Source organism: Penicillium samsonianum, assembly GCF_028829775.1.
Source record: "Penicillium samsonianum strain IBT 33392 chromosome Unknown utg000006l_segment0_segment0, whole genome shotgun sequence".
NCBI classification, from domain to species: Eukaryota; Fungi; Ascomycota; class Eurotiomycetes; order Eurotiales; family Aspergillaceae; genus Penicillium; species Penicillium samsonianum.
In genome coordinates this window covers 88,042-110,038 of record NW_026643264.1, presented here as the reverse complement: position 1 = coordinate 110,038, position 21,997 = coordinate 88,042, and the positions used below count along the sequence as shown (strand labels likewise).

The window sequence follows — 21,997 nt, the reverse complement described above, 5'->3', positions numbered from 1 at the left end:
TTCCATCCAACTTATCGAGATTTGAGAGATTTGAAGCAAAGAGTTCGTCAACACTTCTTAGTTTCCAAGTCGAAGTCTAAACTTAAGATTCAGGGATGGTCAGATAAAAGCGGTGATACCTTTTTCGAGAACCGAAGAAAAAATGCGAGTAAACCGAATCGAAAAGGAAAAGCATCGTTCTACGAAATGACGAAGCAGGTGGGGAAAGGAATGGCATTGGAAACAAGCATATTCAAACTGGACTCTCCTTCTTCTAGCATGCTTGACCTCTGCATGGCGCCCGGTGGGTTTACTGCGACGGCCGCAAAGGAACTTCCAAGACCACTTATCGATGCTGTTACCCTCCCAACCAAAACTGGTGGCTACGAAGTATTGGCCAAGAATATTTGCCAAAACATCATATATGCGGACATCACAATGTATCCCACGGAAATGGCTTGCCAGGAAGACATTCCGACGGCACATCCTGATTCCAGCATTTTCGAACTATGTCAGCCGTTCCTTTACAACCGATACGATATAGCAATCTGCGGAGGAGCTGTAGGTAGAGATCACCCCAGAGGAAATTACCGCAGCAACTGTGAGGCTCAGCGTTTGATGGTCTCACAGCTAGTATTCGCAATGCATCGTCTCAAGCCCGGGGGCTCCATTGTCCTACTTCTCCACCGTGTCGAGTCTTGGGAGACAGTATGCATACTTCACGCTTTCAATCAGTTTTCTGATATTCAACTTTATAAACACCCCAAGGCACATGCTATCAAATCATCTTTTTATCTTGTTGCAAAAAAAGTGAACTTGGAGCACCATGCTGCCGGAGAATCCATGAAATATTGGAAAAGTCTCTGGAAATACCTGACTTTCAGAGAATTTGAAGAAGTTCCATTCGCCCGGTCAAATCTGTATAGGTCCGATGATGCGTTCGTGGAAACAATGCGAGATAGTTTCGGCCCTCAATTTCTCAGATTAGCGGAACCTATCTGGAAAGTCCAGGCAGAAGCGCTTCGCAATGCCCCTTTTATGCGACATGCTTAACATTTCGACGTGACATAGCGGTTGAATGAAAAACGTATTGTATGATTTCAGTCTGCGCAACTTAATTTGCAATGGGAGAATCGCTCTTTAGACGGTACTGTCCAATAGACCGACGAGGGTATGAAACCCAGAGGGTACCTTGCCAGCTCAACATTGGGCATTAGCGATAAAGGCTAAGCATGCAAATTGCCTCACATCCGGCTCTGGCGATCTATGTCCCATGCGTCGGAGGAATCAGGGATTGGCTAAACTGTAAATGGGCATCACCCCACACTGTTATTTGAAAACTTCGGTTCCCTCGTCAGCGCCAAATAAAGCATGTCATTAGAGTAGGTTCACTTGCATCAGGCGTCCCAATAACCCACATCCTGTAGTGCAAACCTCTTCTTTCGTACTGATTTTCGAAATACTAGGCTGATTGGTCCAAACGCCTATTAGACATGGGCAAGCATACCGGATTTGGGCTACTTGGACTACTTTGGCAACTTGACTATTGATTGAATACCTTGTTTCAATCGGCAGTATTGACGGGACTTAGCTGGTACTCAAATAAACAGCATTACCTCGACGTTGAAGGATGACGGCGACTACGTCCCTATCTCGCCAACACGAAATAAGGGCTATTCAATCCAACTCCGACTCCGAACCAATGTTGAATGGCATCATAGAGATGCCGTACGATTCATCCCGAGATTGTCAAGGATTCATACTTAGAGATCGACTCATACTACGAGGTACCGATACAAATGTTAGTCGAGGGCAGAGATGATTTAGGCAATCATTCAATGATTTGGTCTAAACATCAAGGAGGTCTGGGAGAGCTTCGAGATTACATTCATCGTCGTGATTCTATTCGCAAAGCAGGGAACTTATACCAGTTGACTTAAATTAATTATCTTGAAAAGGGAGGGTCTGACAAGTTGTACGCACAAAGATATACGTGGCTGTGATAGCCTTTAGACCGCGCAGCGTTCCTCACCGACCCTCAGAAATAATACAATCGTAGCCATAGATAGGAGATCAAGTGATGCCTAGAGCGATCTATCAACCGGAAGCGAAATCCACCTACAGACCCATACCTATCCCATGGGGGTAAAAGGGATGTATACATCCTAGTAGAGTATAGTCCCGTCCTGGTTCACCTTCCATAATATTGACAGAGAGACTCTTTCAAGCCCTAATCACATAAAAACGTAATTTAAAAACGTTCTGTATCCACCCATAATCATATTCGTCCCTTTGATAGAGTCTAAGAGCGATCCAAGAGCATATACACTCAAGCCTAGAGCTCCGGAGCTCGAAAGGTCCACACAAAGGCAAGACATAGTGCAAGCAAAGCAACATCTTAAGCGGCAAAACTCCACTTCTCTTCTAAACAGCTAGGCTCATATACCAGGTTGACTACAGCTATAAACACTATGTAGATGATCTCCTGAGTTTTGCTTTATACTTCACGCAACCCCCATCTAAACTTCCAAAAATTCCCATGCTGTTCCGCCTTTTCCTTCACCAGCAACCATCAGCTCCCTGTCATCAATGCCGCCTACTTTCATAGCACGAAAGCCATCCCAATGCTTCACAAGCATCTCATAGCCGCCGTTCGGATGATGGCGGACACAGAAAAATTCCCATTGATTGTGGGCTTCTACCTTGGCCATGAAACGCCAGTTTTTTCGGTTATTGTCATGTCCGATAAACTCCCCTGAAACCGCATTCTTGAAGCCCAACCAGCGGTCCTTGTTTTCCACACAGCGCCAGTGATTGCCATGCCCGTCACCACAATTGACCAATAGATTTCCATTTTCTCCAGGTAGCAAGCACAAATTTCCATCCGTAAGTCCGATAACGAAGCCTCTCTGAAGATCGCGAATGATGAAAGTCGCTCCTTTATAAGGTGGTCCTATCTTCTGTGCGGGATACGGTGGTAAAGCGAGCTCAGTGTAGGATTCGTATAGACTGGTATGCATTGGTGTCATTGCAGAATCGTATGAAGAATTCGATGAAATTTCGTTTTCCTCCATTATAAGGCGCGGTTGGAGTGGTCATTCATATATTTTAGGAGCGAGGCTAAGACACCGGCCTTCTGTTTATCAGAAATGGGTAGAGATATAAAGTAAATGATATATATTATTGATGAGATGCTCGCCGGAGAGCCTGAATATGCTAGAGGCAAGGCAAATGAGCCAGAATCGACTTGGAACCAGTCCTAGCGGTCGGTCTTAAAATTTTAGGTCATGAGGGCGGAGTATCTTGCCAAACGCACACGATTCGCCAGAAACAAAAACAAGTACTCGTTGACAAAGGTAAATGGACGTATCATGTTTCAGCTCTTGTTCGTTCGTATTTTACCGTTCAAAGCAGAAATACCATCAAAAGTACGGGCTTAAACCACATCCAGATGTAAGGATCATATGATTAGGGTCTGAAAGGGGCCTTCCATGTGACTGATATGGAAGCCGATGTCGGGCGCTACTGCAGGGTTTTTGTCGGAATGAACAGGCCGGTGGTATTTCGGGTACCGGAATATCTCAGTGCCGGAATAATACGCCAAGAACAGATTGTAGATTAGTCATTCGTTAGGCCCATACATCTTTGGTGGGCGCCTCGTAATTTACAATGTAGACTCGTTGTGTTTCGATTGGTGCACCTGATACATGGCCCACGCAGTATTTTGACACACTATAATGATGTTTGCCTTGTTGGCATGAGGATCCTCCATGTCCGATGCTTTCAGACTGCCAGATTCAACCTAGCTTCTTGAAGGATCGAGTACAGTACTTTTCGAAATCAGCTATACCTCCAAACTCTTCCTTCTTGATTCGAAGAAACTAATTCCGACGCGCGCTAGGCTGGGTTAGGCTACCGCCTCGGAATTCTAGCAAAACTGTCATCGTAATGATTTTATGGCCAGCAATAAGTCATTGTCACAGTACCGTATATTAGATAGAACCACTTGGAATTGCTTGGTAGATCGCCAGCTAGCTTCCCCTCTCCCGTCAGCCACGTTTTGCCTCTTTCCACCCATTCCTTCCACATGCAGCAAACCACCGTTTTCGCTTGCCAGTCATAGTGCAATAGCCCGCATGGAGGAACTAAACCTGGTAGGGAAAGATGTTTTCGTCTACCTCCATGAATTTTGCTATCTAGTGCACTTTCCATTCGTTACCAGCCTCAATCCTAACCTGGTACTCCCAGCTAACGTTTTTTACAAGGATCGTGATCAATGTGAGAGATGAACCAACTTCGCCTCGATGATGCAACGCAGTTTACGGGCTACGAACCATGGGAACATCACTCGGATTACGTCCCAACGTCTGGCTATTCTGGTAGCCCCTACGCAGTGCTATCGGACCTGAGCCCTTCCTCGTTGAGAGCAGTTGAGAATAGCTTCGACCCGACGAGTGAACCAGCCTCACCTGACCTCAAATTTCTCCAGTTGTGTGAGTGGGAAGATGGGAGAGTCTACGACGGGGACCCACCAACGTACATCCACAACCGGATAGGGTGGCGAGTGACAGCCAATAATAGGGAGGTGTCAAGGGACACGGAGGAAGATGTCGTTTTGGCACCTAGCGCCTTCTGGCAGCTGTCCTCGGGAAAAAAGTTAGAAGCCTTTAAATGAATACATGGTGTAGATTCAATTCATTCATGCTATTAAATTGCTTCTCGCTGATTTAAATACGTGTTCCTCGAGATGTATAGAATAAGGTTCAGCACGTATTTGAGCTCCTTCAAGTGCTGTCAAAAAGAGGACTCCCCCATTTTCCGAGCCAGAATCTTCATCAAATTCCGTTTCTGCATCTAAATTATCCGAAAGGTCTGTGTCGGGAGGACTGTTGGACCTGCTTTGATGAATTCGTGAATACGTACTTGGGGGAGTCTCGGGACTTTCTGCACCGGATACCTCGAGCGAGTCAGAGCTGATGCCAAATTGCTGGATATTCGTGATGTTTGTGATTGAATCTGGATGCCAACGGTTTGGTGGTAAGCGTTGCAAAACATGGGTAATCACTTGCTCGCGAAGGTCTTGGGTCATCTTAATCAAGATATCCTTTTGTTGCCTGGCGGCAGGATTTTCGTTGTCAAATTGTTGCACATGTGGGGGACTCCACTTCGTCCAAATTTTGCGGTGAGAAGAAGACACCATCACACGGGCTGGATGATATTTCAAGTACATTTCGCAGCAGAGGCAAGCTGGCTTACTACAAGCGATGAAACGATCGTCACCCGCGAATGACTTTTGCATCTTGTAGAAGTACTCCAACACTTGGACCTCTGCATGGACATCGAGCAAGGAGCCATCATATGGACGCAGAAAATCTTTAAAGATCCCGACCACCTTTTCCAAGTGGAGAAGACCACCGTCGAGCATTTTTCTTTCACTATCATTGTTCTTGAACATTCGGTTCAGAATTCCCCGAAGGTTGGTATGCGAGTCGCGAATGGGTGGAGGTACAGCGGATGGTGCATAAATCTTACAGACAGCGTAGTTATCAAGGAGGTGACTCAGGTCCTGGGTATCCCGAAGCAGCTCTTTAATAGCCCGTATATGGTGTGCAAGCCGGCCGATGTAATGTCGTACGAGGATAAAAGATGAGCGCCTGCTGGTAGGGCCTGACCGTCTCTCATCTTCCAAACCCCTGCTCAAAATCTCATTCATATGATCGGAATGGCGGTCGTCGTGCGCGAATTTGCAAAGTCTGAAGTGATCATCGAAGCCAATAGCTGTTTGCAGCCATTTAATCAACCGCGAACCTTTGAATCGATTAACAAATTACAAGAGGATCTATATTGATAGGTGAAAGGGACGGACACACCGGAAACTGCATTTTGTCTGTTCAGCTTGGAAAGACAGTCTTTTACGTTTCTGCGAAGACACTTGCTTTCCTGTTCGATGCGCTCAGCAGCAAATCCAATGCATAGCTGAAAGAACATTGATTCTCTGCAAGTATCATTTGTGCCAGCTTGAGGGGCTATGGCCCGCAAAACGTTGAGGACGTTTTGGAGAAACGTAGCGATTTTATCGGTTTCGTTATTCGAAGCCACACAGAAGTTGTAGCACGTATTGAGCTCCTCAAGCCCAATTGCAGTGCATGCGCTGCCCCCTTTTTTGAATTCACAAATGTATCAAAGATTTTGCAGAAATCGTCGGCGTCGCGCCCGGGTGACATCAAGCTCGCAAGATGAAGTTGTGTGGTTGTCACGTGTCTGTCCAAGTGCATTCAAAAGAAACAGCTGCTCGTAAAATCGACCGAGAAGCCTCTGGTATGGGTCAAGCCTGGGGCGACCGACACGTTTTGGATCGATCTCTAGATCTTGATTAGAGTTGCCGAGCCCATACTTCTAATATTTGGTCTCTCCCGCTTGAGCGCCAATTTTGACTTCCTGTTAAAAGGGTAAGTGAGAACATAGGTAAGGGCCGACGGAGGACTTTGTATATTTATAGTTAGGCTGCGGCAGCATCCGCAAGATCCGCGGATGTAGTAAAATAGGTAGAATCCGCAAATCCGCAGCTTGCGGATGCGGATGTCAAAGGAGGATCCGCGATGATCCGCTGGCATCCGCTAGCATCCACATATACATATTGGGAAATATCTCAAGTCCGCAAAATCATAAGGAAAAACTAATTTCTCTCTATCTTTCCTAGTAAACATTAATTTGATGGAAAATATAGCTATTTGAGGCTTTTCTTAATCTAACAGTGCTATTTTCAATAATGATTGGAGGGTATTAAGTGTGGTTTGGAAGTACTACAGGGCTTTGTGAAGAAATATAGTTCATTCTTCATGTAACAAATATATATTTCCGCGACAACAATGGAGATGGACTGGTAATCCTTAAATTACAAACTACCAACACTGATTAAACTAGTAATTTAGGAACATTAGATAATTAGAATACCATATAGATTCAGATACAACATTGTTTCTCAATATTTCATATAGTAAGTGGGGGGGAACTGAAGGTGAGTACTGTTATACCCAGAACACTTGTATACTATTGATAAAAACAAAAGTATGTCAGCAGCATAAATGTCACGTGGCCAACTAAAATAGGATAATTTAGCGAGTTTTATGCTAGTGCGGATGCGGATTTTGAAGTAGGATCCTCAAATCCGCAAGTTGCGGAGCGGATGTGAAAGTTGGATCCGCAATTGCGGATGTGCCGCAGTCTATTTATAGTCGGATATTCCAACTTTTGACCCAACAGATGATACCAGGTCAATGATTGGCTGCCAGCCATATTCCCAATAGGTCCAAGTACACCATGCCACCATGCAGGAGGTCGCTATGCAGGAGGCATACGATGCGGGAGGCCTACGATGCGGGAGGCCTACGATGCGGGAGGCCTACGATGCGGGAGGCCTACGATGCGGGAGGCCTACGATGCGGGAGGCCTACGATGCGGGAGGCCTACGATGCGGGAGGCCTACGATGCGGGAGGCCTACGATGCGGGAGGCCTACGATGCGGGAGGCCTACGATGCGGGAAGCTCGAAATGTGGAACGCCCACCATGCGGAACGCATGCAGTAAGCAATGAAAGGTGGAGAATCGTAATTTCCGGATCTGGGGACACCATCGAAAGATGATTAGTTAGTAGACGGCCTGGCGCGCTTTGCCGCAGCAACAAGAATCGGAACCTGAGATGTTCCGTCCCCGATGACGACTTGGATCTTAGCGGCCCCTTTCTAGCCATTGACGAACCTTGCTCGTTGACAACCTGACGATTTGATGACCGTAACTTCTTACCATTGAACTTCAATATGCATTCAGTGGCACAAGTACCAATACAACTGGGGCAAGCAACACTACGGCTTTGGCTCAAGAGCTTGAATCTTCCTCGGCAGCCCCAAGCGTCCTGGCATCGAGACAGACTTCGCGAGGAATTTCAGGAGCTCCGACTTGCAAAAACACATTTCTCTAGATTGAGTGAAGCTTCAGACGTCATTTTTTCAATTACACGCGCTCAATATGACGGATTTCCATCTCGCCGGATTCCTTCTCTCTCGGGGTACCGAATCGTCCCAATCTGTGCTTACATGTTGGCCAAGTTCACCTCGCGATGGTTCTTTTTCAAAGTAGCTGCTCTCATGTGCAAGGAAGAACGCTGGAACTCGATACATGAAGTGGTGAACCCGAGCAAGGATGAAAAGGTCGCTTCTGTGGCCTGTCGCCATCAAATGGACCCCGAAATATTCCAGCGAGTCAGCCGTGGCCTCCGACGTGTCTGGCCTCTTCTACCTTGATCACCGCGCTGCAGCTCAGGGATTCGGGATATTCATTGCGCGACTTAATACATGGTCTTGCATGGCCTGCTGGTGATACGTGGCACCTTGTGATCGCCGAGTCGCTCGCTTTGTTTTCGCTCACTTTGTCTGATTTCGATATTCTCTCCTTTTTCAACGCCTACTATACCTACCGGTCCACGTGTACCCTTAGACCGCTACTTTCTATAGAAGATCATGATATAAACCTTGCTAGTATAGGGTGTACTTGTCTTTCTCCATCGAGAACCAACTTTCACAGTTACTTTGCTTGATATCAACTCCTGTTCTACCAAAGCTTCAGTCATGCAGCCTCCCACTGTATCGTGTCTCAATGGCAGTGACAGCCACGATCTCACGTCCACCAACCCGGCGTCAGCCGACTGTCCAAAACCAGTCATCATTGGCCTCTATGGCCTCCCTGGATCTGGCAAATCATTCTTGCTGGATATTCTCAAATGTGGCCTGAGTCATGCCGAGTTCTCCTTTTATGATGGCAGCCAGGTGATTGCAGCGGGCACGCCTGGGGGGCTTGAAGCATTCCAGAAATTGAGGGAAGATGACAAAGAAGGGGTCCGTGATCGTGCGATTCGAAGGATCAAGCAAGAGAGCTCCGACAGTGGGAGAAGTGCCATAGTCACTGGACATGCCATGTTTTGGGCCGAAGACGAAGTTGCTGGTCAATTGGTGTATACACCAGCTGATTTAGACACCTACACTCACATTTTATATCTTGATGTGCCGGCTGAGGACATTGCGGAGTATCGGTCGAGTGATCAGAAACGAAGTCGTCCAGCAGTGTCAATTACTCATTTGATCAAATGGCAGCAAGAGGAGAAAAAACAACTGCGTCACCTTTGCAGGTCCCACGACATCATTTTCACGACCATTACCCAACGCCAGGTATCCATGGGGAAAATTGTTCCCTTCATTCAGGATCTTAAGACCCATACAGACGATTTGAATTCCAGACTGGCCCAGCAACGCATGGACGACTTCATAACGACCGGATCCGAGCGGCCGGAGACCGTGCTAGTCTTTGACGCCGACAAGACACTCGCACCACAGGACAGCGGTGAACTATTTTGGGAGCTGGCTTCCATACCTTCGGCTGAGGCGGACGAGAGATTCCCCTTGAAAAGTTTGTTTAGCAGCCCTTTGCACTACTCATATACTGCCTTCCGCCAAGCGACCTTCCTTTGCGAAGAAGTCATTGGCGACAACAAAGAATATGATGATTGCTGCGACAAAGTGGCCCTCATGATCAAGGTCCATTCTGAGATTTTAGATCTTCTGCACTTAGTGTCAGGTCAGACTCATGTCCGCGCGCTGGTGTTAACCTGTGGACTTCGCAGAGTCTGGGAGAAGGTTCTGAAGAGGGAGGGTCTGGCGAAAACAGTTACAGTGATCGGCGGGGGGCGCTTGTCCGACGCTCTTGTCATGACACCCGCACTGAAAGCGGCACTCGTGACGCGTTTGCGTGATGTGCACGACTCTTATGTTTGGGCCTTTGGCGACAGTCCACTGGATGTGGAAATGCTCCAAGCGGCCAACCAAGCTATTGTTGTGACGGGCGACAAAGCATTGAGAAGTACTAGCATGGACGAGGCTTTGACAAGATCTATCGGAAAGGCCGGATTTCGGCCGCGCCAGGCTGTGCTCCCGTCAAATGCAACTGCTCGCCTTGATACGTCCCGGCTACCTTTAGTACAACTGACGGATCAATTTTTTGTTGACTCTTTATTTGTCCGGCGCCAAAGCCTTCATCTTCTTCATGCTACTGATCGTTTTGCGGCCAAATTGCTCATGACACCAATGCGCGATGCAGCGATCTCGGGGCCAGCACTGCGGGATGCACATTCCCAAGTTGGATGGTATCTTGCCACTGAGTTCTGTACCCAAATTCTTGGCGTTGAGACGTGCCATATTACCCATGTTCAAGGTCATAAAACAGATGGTTATCGAATTCTTCATGAGGAAGAGACCTTGATTGTGCCTTTGATGCGAGGTGGTGAACCAATGGCATTGGGCGTGAACAGGGTTTTGCCACTTGCCATGTTTCTTCATGCAAAAAACCCAGGCGATATTCAGCATAAGCATCTTCAAGGTCGCGAGACAATCTTTCTCGTTGACTCGGTAGTCAACACCGGCCAGTCAATCTTGGAATTCGTGCAGCACATTCGAAACCTTCATGCCTCTATCCGCATTATCGTCGTTGCTGGTGTCATCCAGGCAAAATCGGTTTCCACCAGTATGATTGCGCAAGAGCTCTCGCGATTCCGGCGTCTGTCCTTCGTTGCTCTTCGCCTGTCGAATAATCAATTCACCGGCAAAGGGCCCACCGATACGGGGCACAGACTGTTCAACTCCGTGCTCCTTGATTAGTTGTATGCGGGAGTGTGGTACCATGTGAACATTTTCTTCGTTGGCTCAATTATGTCGTGGTAAACTTGGAAATATTTCTGTCTTTCCTTCGTGCTGCATAGTAGGAAAAGATACAGTTCGCATTTTCTCGCCATGGTTTCCTCTTTGCTGTGAAATCACAAGAACTAGGCTTGAGTACTTCAAGTCTTACCTTATCCTAGACTAGTTTTGAGTATCGATGAGAGTTAGCCCTGGCTTGAACAACAAGATATAGGTACTGGAATTTGTAACGCAGATCACCGATCGAGCATCTAATACGTCTCACGGCTCTGGTAGGTGGTTTAAGTCTTTTACTAGAAGTGGGTCGCAATAAGAAACCTAATGCTGCAATTCCATAGAAGTCTCTACGTGAGACTTAACGCTGTGCTCGTTGAGAATCTTTCCCGATGCTTCATGCATTCGGCCAACAAGTGCCGGCCTCACGGGGACCATTTTAATAGAAACCAAAGTTGTTCTAGTTTTAATTTTAATTTTTTCTTAAATATAGGTATTAATTTTGACGAGCTTTTCTATTGAATGCTTAATATCCTAGGGTTCCTAGGTGTACTTGTTGGATTGGGCTCGGGTTGGCCTTATAGATCATACTCACCATGTCGGTGGTGGTGACTGCAAGTAACATATCCCCCATGACACGCACCATCCGTGGGCGCAAAGCTACACCACCCTCATTTATCGAGTCAGCTCATGGGTATTTGCGAGCCTGTTCGTGTGTGAAAGCGCGCCGTTCACGCATTTTTCACATCTATCAATAGCATTGGTCTGGTCAGCCAGTTTACAAAACCACTTGCATGTTTCGCGGCACTCCTCCAACGATGGCACGCGGCCAAACAGGCAGCCAGCTTCTCTTTTAGCTTCGCCAAATCGACCGTATCCAGGATGATACCAACTTTGGCTTCACACATCAGCACCAAACGGGTGCCTGCGAGTGCTCTATTGTTCTGACCTGAGGTAATGGGCTACGTAATGAAAGGGAGTAGGACATCTAATACCAGACAAGATGACATCAACGAAAATAGTGGCGCTGGAGAGATATACCGCTTTACAGCTCTCCAACTTCGAGATGACCTGAACACCTGATGATTGAAATGTGGTCGGTTACTTCGAAACTGATATAGAAAACTGAATATGCTGACATGAATCAACCCTGGACACTTCGACTGAAAATATACATGTGATAACCCATACCATGTTGAGGGTTTGTATAATGATATATCGCAGTCGCCTAGGGTCGACACCCTGTCACAAAAGTCCCTGTTTTTGGACCCTGCAACCACTTTGATTACTCGGAACGCTCTAAATATCACCTTGACCACAATGCCCATAAAAGAAGCACTGTTGGCAATACCGCGGGGAAATTTGGAGCCACCGGCTGTTAGGACGCGTCTTACATATGATGTTTGAACTTTGAGTTCACGACAAGTTCCAAATGCTCAAATGAAAGATAAATGTGAGAACATTGTTGCATGAGGGGTGTTTAAGGTGTGTTCCCCGAGTGCCTACGCAGGGGTCCTTTCGCCGAATGGGTTTAGTAACATGGCCTTCCTTGAGATCTGAGAGAGAACAGATCCGTGCTTGAAAACCCCGCTTCTATTCCACGAAATAAAGCCCACTCATACTTGCATAAGGTCTATCTCTTCTTCTCAGACGCACGGCACCTTCCAATCCCGTAGAATGAGACATACCAACAATGACCCATCCTACAATTTTGGTTCGCCAACAGGTTCTAAATTATGCTCCTAGAGGCCTATGAGCTTGGCCGATTAACAGAAACCTTTTACAGTACTGGCCAAGGCGCCCATAAGGATACAGACTTGCAGCGCCGCTTCTGTCGATCGGAAAGAAAGAGTGCAAAGTTGGCCCGAATGTGCCTGAAAATGGAAAAGACATGTTTCCCGCTCCCTTGAGCAGGTATTTTATATGGCTGTACGTTCTCGGCTCCTTCACGGTTGTTGAGAGTGCCTCACTTGCATGCCCTCAGTCTTTTAGTCTCCTGAGTCTCAACACTTGATGCTTACACGGATTTAAATGCAAAAAATTTCCATACTTATTCAAATAATTCTACATTAAAGGCAAAGAAATAGAAGCCGCAGACGCCAATATTATGGGAATGCGAAGTTCGGATATGCGCTAGAGAGAACGTCTGGTATGCAGCAAGACGTTTCAATACTCGTCGTTAGATGGCTGCCACGGTGGGCTTTCCCTGGAGCAAGAAGAGAGAAGATATCGGCCAGGTTCCATAAGAGCGGAAATCTTTGCGACTCAGGGCAGCATCTGTAGGACTGCCCTACGCGGGCGACCACAAGATCTCCGGCACTGCTCTCTTCTTCGATAGCTTTTCGAGGATCGTCAACAATTTTGAGGCACCCTTTATTTGCACCCAGTGAAACGTCTGGAAAGATTGGTTGCAATAATTCTGTGTCTGCGTGAGTCCGACAGCCGGCGAGAAATGACCGAAAAAGTGGGCTAACCTCAGTCTCCTTGTGCGACAGTTCAGAGCTGGCAAGCAGCGAGATAATGGATATCCGAAAGAGAAGGGTGCCGATGAGAAGATCTATAAACGGCCTGGCGTCATTTTAGATGCAGGTGGGAGACAGATGGCCATTAGACTCACTGTCAAAGCCGGTGTCTTCACTGCGACTTTGTAGACTGGCCATGCTCATACTTCGGGCTGATAGAAAAGCTATAATCTAGATTTTCCAGGTTAGAGAATTATTGAAATCCGTGCATGGTCTCCCCGCTCACCTTATAGAAACGGTTGTTATCAGAGATGCAACCACCACAGGATGGGAAATTCTTCAGCTGTGATCCACCGTGAGGCTCTAGCCTAGAGACATTACGTCTTATTAATTTATTTACAGGCCCTCAAAGGAAGTACACAAGGAAGTGATTTAGAGCGTGACGTGCCATCCTTTCGCAGATGTGTTGGCCAGGCGGAGTGGGTCGTACTGTTAACTGTCTTTCATGGCAAACACAAGACTAACCGACCCCGCAACAGTAGAAAGAGACGCAATGCATGGCAACATGAGCCCCCGACCCGGGAGACCGCAACAATGAGTATGTCTGTGCACAGCAGAATTACCTTGAGACCTGCATGAGTATCGAGGCAGTATGACATGGCTTCAATCTAGCTTGCGTCGAGTAGCGAGTTAGGATACAGTAAGCAAAAGACAGGGATGCAGATTGAAAGGCAAAGGATAATGACAGGGCGGAAACCGTTGGAAAGCAATAGAAAGGGAGCGAAAGACAAACAAGATAATGGCTAGCGTTGGGCAGCAAAGCTGGATGACGAGATTGCCCACAAATTATCTAGGCGCAATGAGTCAGAAGAAGTGTAGCGAGGAAGAGAAGATGGATTCTAGAGTATATACATCAAGCTTGCAGCGGGCATATTCACAGGTCAAGAAAACTGGTGTCTGTGATCTTCATTTGGCAAACTTTCTCGAGTAGGACATAATGAGCGGAGGACATTCAAGGTCTCCGCTGATCTCCCACCAGCCTAAAAGACTGCGGTTGCTTTACGAGCCTCTCTGCTTGCTCCACACTCTGAGTGAAGTCCGAGGGGATCGAATCAAGCCCGGCGATATATCCCTTGAAGGCCCGGGGTTGACTGCCCCCAGATGTTATCGATCCTTTGTTGACGCCATTGCCTATATATGTGCATACCAGAAGAAACCTGGCTACGTCACCGCCGCAGCCCTCGAAGAGGCCCCCGATGCGATAGTGGTTCTGCTGGCTGCCAACGATGGTATTGATCCGGCAGTCGTCACTCTTCTGGAGAAGGTGCTCATGATACTTTCATGGATTATTGATAAGCCTACGGTTCGACTAGACACGAATGAGGGCCGAGGGGTAATGAAAATATTGACTACCCATGTACTGGACCTCAACACCCCCAAAATTTTCGAATACTACCAGCAGGTGAAAAAGTTTGTCCCGTGGGTGATGGGAAAATTGGATACCGAGCCTGGACCACCACGAGCAGATCACGACAGCATCCTCAACATCCGCGACTGGTTTGCAACGTACTTTTCGAAGGGCAGTACGCAGCTTCAGGAAAACGATATGCCAAGCCTAGCCCTCTCCAGCTATAGGGACCGGGAGGTGTTCAAGGCCTTACATCACACCACCGGGAGCCTTGAACAATCCCGTAATTTCGAGAGACTCCATAAGCTGCTCTACAAACTGGGGAAGCACGTGGCTCAGTGTAAGCGACTGATCCAGGCCACCATTAGGCTTCGCTCAGAGTTATCGCGAGGCTTGCGCATCGAGACGATTGGCGGGTCGCGGGAGGACCGAATCGCTCTTTTGGCCCGTACTTGCAACATTCAGGACATTAGTCACCGTATGTTCTCTGACGCGGCAAAGCGAGATATTTTCCTGCAGCATTTGCAGCAAATTTACTCAGAGAAAGAACTGGACCGGGTGCTGTCCAAGGATATCTGTAAAGGCAAAACGCGCGTGCACGCGGAACTTTTAGTCCTCGATCACTTTGAGCAGACGGGCGGCAGGTTCCTAAACGAGAGGGACAAGTACATTGGATGCAGCAAGCCGGCATGCTATCTCTGCCATCTGTTCATGTCTTGCCACCCGGGAGGCTATGCGAGCCCTCCTTCCCACCAGAAACTCTATCTGAAGTGGCGGCTTCCTGATGTCCGCACGGATGAACAGAATGCCGCGACGCGCTTTCAGCATCAAGAGGATGTTCTGTTTCGCATGATCGACACTGTCAGGGGGGCTTTAACAAACGATATCGTTACCAATGTTGGTAAGCGGATGGGCTTCGCGGACTCCACAGCGGGAGGCACCTCAACCATTATTGACATCGAAACAAACCTCGGCCCATCCGTGGCTACCCTCTCCCTTGACGAACTACGAAAGACGCTTGACCTTCAATATGGGGCTGGGCAGGGTTCTCGGAAACCTCACATCGACCCAAGTTTTAATCCTCGGGGCGTTCCCTATTTTCCCAGTGAGATCAGCGCAGAGGCTGAGAGTGATGATTCCGACACTGGTGGGGTGGAGATTTGAATGCTGAAACCATTATTTGTGATTTAACCTTTTCGACTTTTCAATCTTGCGAATTATTAGGCCCAGCTCTCTATTGATCAAGATAAATTAAGGTTGAGTCGAATTGTTCAAGAAAGCTTAATATACCGTAGAAAATTCAACATGCCCATTCTTCCAATCTCTACTTTGGATTTTGAGGCATGCCATTTTTGAAATGAACAATTATATAAAAACAATCTAGTAATAGATCAAAATAGAACCTAAAGCTAGCTATGCTGTGCAGTTGACCGAACTTTACATTCTATACTGAGAGAGAGTTCGATTAGAGTAGTGGCTTAGGCGGCCATGGAAGACACTTGTCTGACTGAGCCATGCTGGAACCGTGAGGGGTACGATATTTGAGTAGTGAGACTCGTTTGTCTCTCATAGGGAATAAGGAAGTTGACGTGAGCTCACGTCTCTTCGAAGCTTGCTGGGTTTGAGGATTTGGTTTATTACGTGTATCAGACCAAAACTTGCGGCCTAAATGCATGCCTGCCCACCCCCGCTTCTGTCAAACTGTAATTGATCAATGTTAATTTTATTTGCTAGGTCGCGTTCTCCGAGGCACGACGTATCACAATTTACAAATAGGGTTTCTGCAGGTGCCGTGCTAGAGACTTTCCCTAGAATGCATGCATGACCACCGATGAAGTCGTCGAAGCAAGCCAGGTTCCGTGGCTTGAAGACATAGCATATTTATTAGACGTCTCCAAGAACTTATTCACCGAGTCTGTCGCGGGGTTTTCCATCGCAGTGTGAGAGCTTTGACGTGGAGAGATTGTGGATAGAGAAAAAGGAGGTGGCGGGCACAGCTTCTCCGCTGCACGACGTGTCAGAAATAATGCATCGGCGTCTTGACTTCCACAAAGGGCTTTCTAAAGGTGACCTGTCACACTAAGCTATGGGCTAGAGAAGTTCATAGTGCACCGTGACTCACGACGCCACTCCTGGTATTTATTGTACCCAAGCTACCAAAAACCCACTCCAGTCCAGTCTCATCCTCGAAATGTCAACACCTGGCGCAGGTTCTTCCAGTCACCGTTGGTCACCCTTTCCGTAGCCTGATAGTGAGGCTAATAAACCCTCTGTGCAAGCATACCACCAGCTTCAAATACCCAGTAATTCACCATTAGAGCTACGACCCTCGCCCGGCAAAGGATGGGGTGCTTTCGCCACAAGACACATTGAGCGAGGATCTCGAATTTTGAGCGAAAAGCCACTCTTCATTATCCCAAGGCCGCATACCGACATCACGGAAGAGCACGTCGCAATGTCCTTTCAGAGATTGCTACCCAGTCAGAAAGCAGAATTCCTACTCCTTCGGGACAATGGGTCGAGGCTTTTTAGAAGCTTGAATGCAGCCTTCGCCGAGAACTCTTTTGGCATCGTAACGTCAGACCCCAACAAGCTTCCAGCTCATGGCTTATTTCCTCTTCACTCCCGCCTCAACCATTCTTGTACACCAAATTCAAAAATCCCCACTACTAGCGGGGAGATTATTTCAGCTTTTGCGACTCAAGACATAGACGTCGGTGAAGAGGTCACCTTTTGTTATAACACAGATTTCGAATGCAGAACCAGATATGAACGTCACGAAGCCTTGGGCTTTGCGTGCAATTGCATGGCCTGTCTCGCCGGCACTCCTTTCCAACGACTCAGCGACATGCGACGGCAACTAATTCGAGGGTTACAATATCTTACTCTTGGCGTCGACATGGATGGGCAAAGACAGAGTCCGCGTTCTTCGATGATAGTCGACTCCAGACTGAGGATTGCAGCGGAAACTTTTAATATACCCATTTCCTCTAGGATGATCTACATTCTCCTAACAATCTTTTTGATCGAAGAAGAGGGCTTGTTGGATGATTTTATGATCGAAAGGCTAAAACCGAGCTTAATCAGATCGGTCAGCTTGTTCAAGTCAAATAGCAATTATAGTATTGCTAGGCTCGCTATGAGCCAGGAAAGCTGGCTGAAAAGATTGCTTGTGGGATTCCAGCTGTTTGGGCGAAAAGATGCTGCCGATCTTGAGGTGACCCTAGCGTTACGACAACTACGCCAAATTTATTGATACAAGCTGATGCGAGGCATGTCTATACGTTCTTGTTTATTGAGATGAGCGCCTGAGCCCGATTTGCTATTCCTGCGTGCTCATTGCCCAAGAGCCTGTTACGTGAAACTACACGCTTATTTTCAGTACAATGAGAGACAACTTTACCTGTCACCTAAGGGGTCTTGATATCTTAAACGTTCGGTTTGCTAGTATAAGCTTTAAGTTCATAGAGAGCACAGTTCTCGATATAGATTAACGATGCCAGTGTACTGGAACGAAGAAATAAACTGCGATCCAATTCTTTAGGGCCTGTTGTGATGAGGGCGGGGTAGTTCAGGGACACAGCTGCACCACCGAGAATAATCCCCGCGGTATTTGTAGAAATAGACAGGTTGTTTCCGATCAAAACGATTGACGGAAAGTGGTCGTTACAGTACGGACTAGTACGGGCATAGCCAATTGAGTACTTGAGAGTGTGTTTTTTATATACTATAGAAAGTGCAGAATAAATAGGGGATGAGCTTAGTAAGGTCGTTGAGAGCCTGAGGATCATCAGGCAGATGGGGGTGCTGAATATTCCGGGCGCACTAGTAAAATTGCGACCCTCTTTTGTTGACATAGTCAAATCACTCGGGAAACCTAGGCCCGTGCACAAAAAAGGTTTAGCCGTGCCTTCCAGTGCCCCCCCCACCGCCTTCGGGATGGGGGTGCACCACACCGGAAAACCAATTCACACCGGAAAACCAATTTTGAAGCCATTCATCTTCTTGACTTTATTCCCACCTACCCACCATGCCAAAGGCACCCAAAATAGACGAATCCCATGTACTCGAGGCCTGCCAAGCCGCCCAGTGCGAAAAGAAACCGAATCTTGCGAAGATCGCGCGGGAATATGACATTCCGTATGAGATACTGCGCGGTCGCGTTCGCCGGGGACGACAGGCTCGTAACGCCTATACACCTAAGAATAAAGCTCTTGATGAGTATCAGGAGAAAGCTCTAGTCCAGTGGATCATTCGTATGCGTGATTTATACCTCCCCGTTACCCCTGAGATGCTCACAGAGTGGGCGAATCGGGCTCTCGTACGTGCTGGTTCAAATCATGAAGTCAGTAAGATGTGGGCGTATCGTTTCGAGAAAAGACTTCCACCACATCTTATGTTAGGCCCTGTGACACAGAAAATGAAGGATAAGAAACGTCTTGAAGCAGAAGATGTAGGATACCTACAGCACTGGTATAATCAGCTTGCGAACGTACTCAAAGGTCTCCCATCACACTTAATCTATAACTTCGATGAATGCGGCTGCTGATCTACCACACTTTTGGACGGCTGTTTCGCCTAAAGGATATATCAATGACTTCCTTGCTATTGGATGGCTTCAAAAATTTCATGAAGCTACAAAAGATCGAGTAAAGAGGGGTGAAAAACGTGTATTGATATTCGATGGTCATGAGTCCCATAAGACCGTCGAATTTCTTCAACTCTGCGAGGTTTACGACATTATCCCTTTTTGTTTTCGGCCTCATACGACTCATATTTGCCAGCCTCTTGATGGCAAGCCTTTTCTTGCTTATAAACAACATTTTCGCAAGCAAAATAACCTCATTTCTCAGTGGGGTGGGATCCCCGCGCGGAAGGCGGATTTTCTTAAGGACATCGTGAGCGTACGCAACAAGACCTTCAACCAGCGAATCATTCGAAATTCTTTTAAATAACGTGGTATATACCCTCCGAATGGCGATATTATTATTCAAAAACTTCAAGATACACTTCCGCCGATACCAGACCTCTTCGCGCCCGATCTTTATGTATACGGTGAATCAACACCTCCTCCGAATATCTCTTCTTCTAGCGTGGAAAACACCCCTCCAAAGAGTGCCCAAGACCTCGAGAAGAATCAAAAAAAGCTTTCGAAGATATTCACTACAGAGGCCCTCACACCAAAGCTCCAACGAGGCCTACAACGTGCGTTCTACCATCATAAACGTACGGCGGAAGAGCTTGCGATGATGAGCGATACAGTTAGTCGAATAAGGGAGATACAGGCCACTCGGAAGCGACAAATCACCAAAAGAGAGATTCCTAAGATCGGAGACTCTGGTATACTCAGTAAAAAAGATGCCAATCGATCAATGAAGACCAGGAGAGAGAAAGAAGCTATACAAGAGAAGAAGAGGTTGGATAAACAATGGACAAAATTGTACGGCCAACCGCCACCCAAGTCGCCTACCGGGGAGAGTTTTATATTGTCAGATACAGTGGTGGTAGCGCGGCAGGGAGGGGAGACTCTTTGGATAGATACTCAGGGTGAAAAGCAGTAATTAATGTGAATAGCTTCAAAATTGGTTTTCCGGTGTGAATTGGTTTTCCGGTGTGGTGCACCCCCATCCCGAAGGCGGTGGGGGGGCACTGGAAGGCACGGCTATAAGCTTGCTAGTTACCTGGTGTGCCCCTCAATCCATGCTTTCTCGCCGTCCTTAATGTTGACAGATGTTCAGCCTCGTATGGCGTTTATCGTCTACCTTTCTACCCCAAAGACCTTGAGACTGTTTATAGGCCGGCAACCATCGATACAGGCTGGCCTTTCATAGAGCAAAAAGCTGCTCATTTTGAATGCGTTGAAGGCCTGACAGCAGAGATTACATTCATATGAGAGAACTCCTCCACCAATTGTCATCACGACCTAGGGACATTAGCCGACTCGAATCCAGCCACATCCAGTGGGCGTCATGCCTTGGCCTAATTAAGGGTAACATGCTACATGTATTTCAGGGCTTGAATAGATGATGAAATCGCCGTGGCAGACAAGCAAGACCTCAGAACATCCATCCATTTCATGCGCTTGACTTTTCCTCGATACCCCAAATGATGTGCCAAAAATCACTCACGAAAGGGCCGCCTTCGGCTAAAATTTCTCGGAAACATTCATTCTCGCCAATTTGACCAAGAACAGAAACAACGTAACGCGTTACAAGATTCCTCATGCCATCAATTTTTCCACCGTAATTCGGTGGTGTGTCCATATAGACAAATCGAACAAGTTCAATGATACCATTCAAACCCGTATCATAGAGTTTGAAGCTTTTCAACGTTTGATGCAACTTGGAGAGTACAAGCTGGCACAATGAGTCTATGCAATATTTTTCGGCCAGCACGTATAGTCGAGCTTGTTCGAGAAACACCGGGGTGAAGTCTTCCCAGGACCCGGTATTTTCGGGTGCCGCAAAGGTATGGCTTAGGTCGGTAGTTTGGTATTTGGGAATGACTAGATTCCGCTCAAATGCATCGCGTAGTTGACCCGTCCACACGCTTCTCTCTTTATATGGAATTTCCTGATCGTCGCAAGCGTCTTCGAAAGGAGGTGCCTCCGGCTCAGCCTCCTCGGGTTCTGGTTCGGGTTCCGGCTCAGGTTCAGGTATAGGCTCCTCCATCGACGCATCGTTCCAGTTGAAACTTGCGCGGTTCTTTTTGCGTTTCCGCTTCTCCTTTGCCGTCTCTGTGACCTTGGTGGAAGGGGATTTTCCATTGACCATGCGAAACGTCGGGGGTGTGTAATTTCGAAAGTATGCAAATTCACATAACCGAGCAAACGTGTCTTCATCGATATCTGACCAGTCAACGTGTCTTGTTTTTGCCTCGATCATTTTGCCGTTGATTAGAGCATTCAGGGGCTGTGAGAGTCCTGCCAAAGCGGAAGAATGCACGGTAACCTCCTTCTTATTGTCGCCAACAGTAAATGTGAACAAGGGAGAAGAAAGACATCTGAAAGTATTAGAACTCGGCATTTCAAGGTTGCCCTAGACCACCCACCTTCCAAAAGAGCCCTCCATCTGGATTGGGAATTGTCAGAGTAGCAGATCGAAAGAGGCCGATGGACGTGCTAGCGATATAATAGAACTTTGCAAGGTAGTTTTTATTTAGCTTTATACCAAACCACGAGCGGTACGGACACCTTCGCACTGTGATGTGTCTTGTTTTGATTAGTGAAAAAACAGACACATCTCTTGCTTATCTGCATCAATCTCAAACCTCACAAATGGGAAGATAGCAAAATGAAAACTGAAAAATGAAAGAAAAAAAAAAGAAAAAAATACAGAAATATAGAACAGTATGATATAGACGCGCTCGAAATCAGTTTCACTATTTTGTTCTCGTTGATTGCTTTCCAGCCA

General features: G+C 47.1%; 9 protein-coding genes across 9 annotated transcripts; 5 read left to right on the top strand and 4 right to left on the bottom strand.

The window, feature by feature from the left end:
• Nucleotides 1–186: 186 nt before the first annotated feature.
• N7471_010296 (uncharacterized protein) lies at nucleotides 187–1,032 on the top strand (the record flags this gene model as incomplete). Its single annotated transcript, XM_057283015.1, has 1 exon — nucleotides 187–1,032. One exon carries the CDS (start codon nucleotides 187–189, stop codon nucleotides 1,030–1,032), a length of 846 nt encoding a protein of 281 aa, XP_057131994.1.
• Nucleotides 1,033–2,498: 1,466 nt separating this feature from the next.
• N7471_010295 (uncharacterized protein) lies at nucleotides 2,499–2,999 on the bottom strand (the record flags this gene model as incomplete). Its single annotated transcript, XM_057283014.1, has 1 exon — nucleotides 2,499–2,999. The coding sequence occupies one exon, from the start codon at nucleotides 2,997–2,999 to the stop codon at nucleotides 2,499–2,501; it is 501 nt and encodes a 166-aa protein (XP_057131993.1).
• Nucleotides 3,000–4,833: 1,834 nt separating this feature from the next.
• On the bottom strand, nucleotides 4,834–5,967 carry N7471_010294 (uncharacterized protein; the record flags this gene model as incomplete). The annotated part of the gene is made up of 4 exons (XM_057283013.1): nucleotides 4,834–4,874; nucleotides 4,903–5,187; nucleotides 5,236–5,787; nucleotides 5,850–5,967. 4 exons carry the CDS (start codon nucleotides 5,965–5,967, stop codon nucleotides 4,834–4,836), a joined length of 996 nt encoding a protein of 331 aa, XP_057131992.1.
• A 1,340-nt stretch (nucleotides 5,968–7,307) lies between these two features.
• N7471_010293 (uncharacterized protein) lies at nucleotides 7,308–7,622 on the top strand (the record flags this gene model as incomplete). Its single annotated transcript, XM_057283012.1, has 1 exon — nucleotides 7,308–7,622. One exon carries the CDS (start codon nucleotides 7,308–7,310, stop codon nucleotides 7,620–7,622), a length of 315 nt encoding a protein of 104 aa, XP_057131991.1.
• A 981-nt stretch (nucleotides 7,623–8,603) lies between these two features.
• N7471_010292 (uncharacterized protein) lies at nucleotides 8,604–10,682 on the top strand (the record flags this gene model as incomplete). Its single annotated transcript, XM_057283011.1, has 1 exon — nucleotides 8,604–10,682. The coding sequence occupies one exon, from the start codon at nucleotides 8,604–8,606 to the stop codon at nucleotides 10,680–10,682; it is 2,079 nt and encodes a 692-aa protein (XP_057131990.1).
• Nucleotides 10,683–13,005: 2,323 nt separating this feature from the next.
• N7471_010291 (uncharacterized protein) lies at nucleotides 13,006–13,375 on the bottom strand (the record flags this gene model as incomplete). The annotated part of the gene is made up of 3 exons (XM_057283010.1): nucleotides 13,006–13,110; nucleotides 13,190–13,272; nucleotides 13,333–13,375. 3 exons carry the CDS (start codon nucleotides 13,373–13,375, stop codon nucleotides 13,006–13,008), a joined length of 231 nt encoding a protein of 76 aa, XP_057131989.1.
• A 799-nt stretch (nucleotides 13,376–14,174) lies between these two features.
• On the top strand, nucleotides 14,175–15,749 carry N7471_010290 (nucleic acid/nucleotide deaminase domain-containing protein; the record flags this gene model as incomplete). Its single annotated transcript, XM_057283009.1, has 1 exon — nucleotides 14,175–15,749. The coding sequence occupies one exon, from the start codon at nucleotides 14,175–14,177 to the stop codon at nucleotides 15,747–15,749; it is 1,575 nt and encodes a 524-aa protein (XP_057131988.1).
• A 2,866-nt stretch (nucleotides 15,750–18,615) lies between these two features.
• N7471_010289 (DNA-binding domain-containing protein) lies at nucleotides 18,616–19,134 on the top strand (the record flags this gene model as incomplete). Its single annotated transcript, XM_057283008.1, has 1 exon — nucleotides 18,616–19,134. The coding sequence occupies one exon, from the start codon at nucleotides 18,616–18,618 to the stop codon at nucleotides 19,132–19,134; it is 519 nt and encodes a 172-aa protein (XP_057131987.1).
• Nucleotides 19,135–20,659: 1,525 nt separating this feature from the next.
• N7471_010288 (uncharacterized protein) lies at nucleotides 20,660–21,610 on the bottom strand (the record flags this gene model as incomplete). The annotated part of the gene is made up of 1 exon (XM_057283007.1): nucleotides 20,660–21,610. One exon carries the CDS (start codon nucleotides 21,608–21,610, stop codon nucleotides 20,660–20,662), a length of 951 nt encoding a protein of 316 aa, XP_057131986.1.
• Nucleotides 21,611–21,997: the final 387 nt, after the last annotated feature.